This window comes from Notothenia coriiceps, unplaced genomic scaffold (genome assembly GCF_000735185.1).
Source record: "Notothenia coriiceps isolate Sejong01 unplaced genomic scaffold, NC01 NC01_scaffold00025903, whole genome shotgun sequence".
NCBI classification, from domain to species: Eukaryota; Metazoa; Chordata; class Actinopteri; order Perciformes; family Nototheniidae; genus Notothenia; species Notothenia coriiceps.
Window position 1 is genome coordinate 310 of NW_011358604.1, and position 4,317 is coordinate 4,626.

At 38.1% G+C, this 4,317-nt stretch overlaps 1 protein-coding gene across 1 annotated transcript; it reads right to left on the bottom strand.

Annotated features, from left to right (window-relative positions):
• Positions 1–1,480: 1,480 nt before the first annotated feature.
• Positions 1,481–3,398, bottom strand: LOC104956372 (transcription elongation factor SPT5-like). The gene is made up of 3 exons (XM_010783854.1): positions 3,275–3,398; positions 3,001–3,103; positions 1,481–1,652 (listed from the first exon to the last, which is right to left on the bottom strand). The coding sequence occupies exons 2-3, from the start codon at positions 3,082–3,084 to the stop codon at positions 1,482–1,484; spliced, it is 255 nt and encodes an 84-aa protein (XP_010782156.1). The 5' UTR covers positions 3,085–3,103; positions 3,275–3,398; the 3' UTR covers position 1,481.
• Between the last annotated feature and the right edge of the window lie 919 nt (positions 3,399–4,317).

The following is a 4,317-nucleotide window of genomic DNA, read 5'->3' on the forward strand; positions in this document are numbered from 1 at the left end:
GTGGGCTTTATTATCGCGGACTTCATGACAAGTTCCGCCCGCTGTGAAACGTTTCTTGTTTCCATAGCAACAACAACTGTCAACAGCGTAAACTCGCCTCAAAATAAAAGCATGCCAAATTACACTTAAGACATACAACTGCAACGAAAGTAACAAACACAATGCAATTTCAAAGAACACAAATAGGGTTATTTACAGGTGTTGTTTTGTGTGGTAGAGGGTCGCTTTCATTTATGTGTTTTGCACCCCGGGCCGTTGTTTTGATATTCCACCAGTGTGAGAAAAAAAAAAAATATATATATATTTTATTTTTTTATTTTGTATTTCACGACCCACCTATCACATCTCTGCGCCCCACCAGTGGGGAGCGCCCCACACTTTGAGAAACGCTGCTTTAAGAGCAGCAGGGAGAGTTTCAGGGACTCAGAAACAGCAAACATATTATTTTCGTACACATCACTGCACAATGTATAACACACTGAAATGGCCTTTAAATGCATTTACTTTAAAGCAGTATTTTGCAGCTTACTCGTCAAATTACCAAGTTAGACACGCTGTCCACATTTATTTCTCCGTCCCCCCGGCAAAAAACTCTATTGTCAGAAGAGTGTTGATGTTTAAAGCCCCAACAGAGTGGAATACTTCCCCTGCTGCTTCAGGTCATCATTGGGTACGTTTCAGCATTATCATCCCACTCTCAGCTGCTCCTGGTGTTGATCAAACTGATCTATTAACAGGGCTGCACATAACTGGTGCCCAAAAAGGAGCACCGGATCATTTGAAAAAAGCGCATGTGCGCACCAACATTGAGAGAGACGGAGAGAAGAGAGAGATATTTGCCAGTTGCATAAGAACTGGTAAGATGCGTGACTACGCTGCACGACTGCTTCATGCGCTCCCTGCTGCGAGGCACGGGCCCCTTCTTTTCTCAGTAAGTAAAAAGTTCTCTCACACAAAAATAAAATATCTTGATGTTTCTCTTATTATCCTACGATACTGTTACGTTTGGATGTGAATTAGAAATCTGAAGGACAGACCATCTATTTCTATTTATTTTGTTCTTTTTTAGAAAGGGGCCGGTCGTATAAGATTATTCCCCCTGCTCCTTTTCGATCAACGCTGTGTTTACAGAGACATCTTAAGTCGTGCACACCATGAACGGGAAAAATACAAATGAAAGACATTCTGACTTTATTTTTGGAATTCAGATTTTTTTTTTTTTAATCTTACTTTTTTTTAAACTTTTTTCTCAAAGTTCTGTATTTTTCCCCAAAATGTTGACTATTTTAGAAAATCTCAAAATTCTGACTTTTTGGAAATTCTGAAGAAAAAAAATGTGGATCTTAAGTTTTTCAAAAATGCTCATCATTCTGATTTTCTTTCTTAAATCACAACTTTTTTTTAAACTATTTTTAGAAAATCTCAAAAAATTAAAATCTATCATTTCTTGTTACGTTAATAAATATATTTATATGTAATTCTCAGGTCAGCGTACCGGCTTCGTCCAGAATAAAGCCTCCGTGCCTCGGCTTCTTCCTCGGGCGCTCGTCATCGTCTTCTTCCTCCTCTTCATCGTATTCATCCTCCTCCTCCAGCAGGTCTTCCCCCTCCTCCTCTGCTACCTTGTCGCTGCCCACAGGGCTGTTCGTCTCCTGGGGGGGAAACAAGAAAAAAACAGACTATCAGATACCACACTGTTACAAGTCAAAGTCCTGCATTGAAAGGGCTCGATATATAAATCAATAAAAGCCTCGAGTCTTAGAGCAAAAATAAGTTAGTACATCTAAGACCCCGTTTATTCAGTTTATACGTTAACAGCTGCATTAAATAATGGGTTAAATCAACACCATCATGTACCAGCTACACAAACGCTCAATGTGTATTCATGTCAATCAATCAGAGTTTATTTATATAGCCCAATATCAAAACATTTGTTTCAGTGGACTTTCTAGAGAATGTTAATACGACAGCCTTGTCAAATCATCTTGTTGTTGATTTTGTTGTATAGTGAGTATTGCATTAGCTTTTTAATACTGTTCATTTTGTTGGCACCAAAGCAACTTGGAGCACATCTGTGAGTGAGCTTATAGAGTTTCTCAGAATCAGAATACCGTTAATCGTCCCACAGAGGAGACATTCGCATTTGAAACAGCAAGAGACAAAGACAGCTTAATGGTAACCAAGAAGCATGCATACAAAGTATAAAAGATAAAGAGAATTACACAATTTACAAAATAGACATCCTCCGCTGTCACAGGAAGTCATTCCTGCCATAACTCTGTATCACAGCTCCTCACCTCTGGCTGGCACAGAACTCACTTCCCCATAGTTGTAGTTCCATAACCCACAAACATTAAATTTGAATGATATTCTTTTAGTACATTAAGTATATTTGATGCTAATACTTTTGTACTTGTAACAGAGTATTACTACACTCTCCTACTTCTGCTCAAGTACAAGACCTGAGTACTTCTACTTTTACTCAAGTACAAGATCTGAGTACTTTTACTCAAGTACAAGATCTGAGTATTTCTTCCACAAACAAACAAAGTAATCACATGTCTTTAATCTCCCAGCTTAAGTTATCAGTATTTATATTCAGTTATTTTTCAGCAGTTTGCACTTTAACGCTCCACATTATATACCTACCTACATATCTATACATCTATCTATTGCTAACTTTGGTACACCTAGCAAGCTGTTGCACTTTACCTGTCAAATAAATCAACTATTGAATAAAGTGAATTCAAATCAGGGTGACATGTAGTTTAGTCTCTGAAGTATAAAAACGACCCAGACTACAACATATCTGTAGTTACTAAATTCTGATTATAAAGTACTTCTTCCACAAACAAACAAGTAAGTAAACACACGTCTTTAATCTCCCATCATTAGTTAGCAGTATTTATATTCAGTTATTTTTCAGCAGTTCCACTTTAACGCGCCACATTGCCTCTGTGTTTACAGTTAGCAGTTAGCCTAACGTTAGCTCACGGTTACCTCAATCCCCTCCGCCTCCTCCGCCTCTCCATCGCTGCTGCCACTCGCGTTGTCGGAGAAGTCGCTGTCCTCACTGTCCGACATCTTGAAGCCCCGGGGAAGACTGTGGATACGAACAAGCAAGAAAAAAACACTTAAATGAGGAGACAAAAAGCAGCTAACGGCCATAACAATCACATCTGGCCTAGCAAAGCATGCTAATGTAGTTTTCATGAATATCTCATAAACAACCGCAATCAAATGTGAGGAAAGGAGCCCAACGGCTGCTACTCACCTCTCTTAAATCCCGCTTCTGCTTTATATCTTGTTAGTTGATGGATAAAAGGAAATATAAGCCTTTTTTCGGTTAGCCTGATGCTATACGTCTTCTTGGAGAGCAGATCGCGAGATTTCAGTAAACTTCGTGATGTCTCGCGAGGTTTTGGACGGCGGCTGGGTGAACAGTGAGAGAGGTGTCACTCTGCGAACATTTTGAGGTACTTATCTCCAAATAAATTATATGCTATCAATAATAAGGGCCAGCGCCATAAGGGCAAGTAACTGACAATAGTAGTTACTTTCCACAAAAAAGTCGTGTATTTTTATTTTGAAATTAGCTTTATTCCACTTTCAAACAGAGATAGAAATAAACAAGACTGTGATTCCAGTTTTTTTAAATTGTATTTATTTTATATCAGTAAGGGGTTAGACAGAAATACTTCAAATTAAAAAAGGATAAAAAAGGTAAATAAATGAACAAGCACATAATGGAGACATATAGCAAACCAGGAGTCAACATACACCAAATGTGTTTTTATTTTTAAATGTACATGCATTAATTTAAAAAATGCCAGTATCATTATCACATTTATTTAATCTACTTGACTTTGTTTGTATAATCAAATCAAACTTTATTTACAAAGTACTTTTCATACACAAAGGCACCTCGACCAACCACATTGACGATTTACACACACAAAAACAATACTATCTCCCCTTTCATATATATGATAAATAAATAAATACATATACATTAAATATAATTAAAAAGGTGGATATTCATTAAAAAGTAAAGGAGGCGTGTGGCGCAGTGGACTAGTGCGTTGGTGTTCGGATCAGGGGAGCACGGAGCACAGGTTCAAACCCCACTGCAGTCAGCATGTCGTTGTGTCCATGGGCAAGACACTTCACCCCAAATTGCTCCTGTGGGGATTGCCCACACTATTGAGTATGTAAATCGCTTTGGATAATAGTGTCTAACAAGTAACATGTAATTTAATATATAAAGAATACTGGTTGGCGTTGGAGGCAAAGTTGCTCAGTGGTGCATGAAGCCAA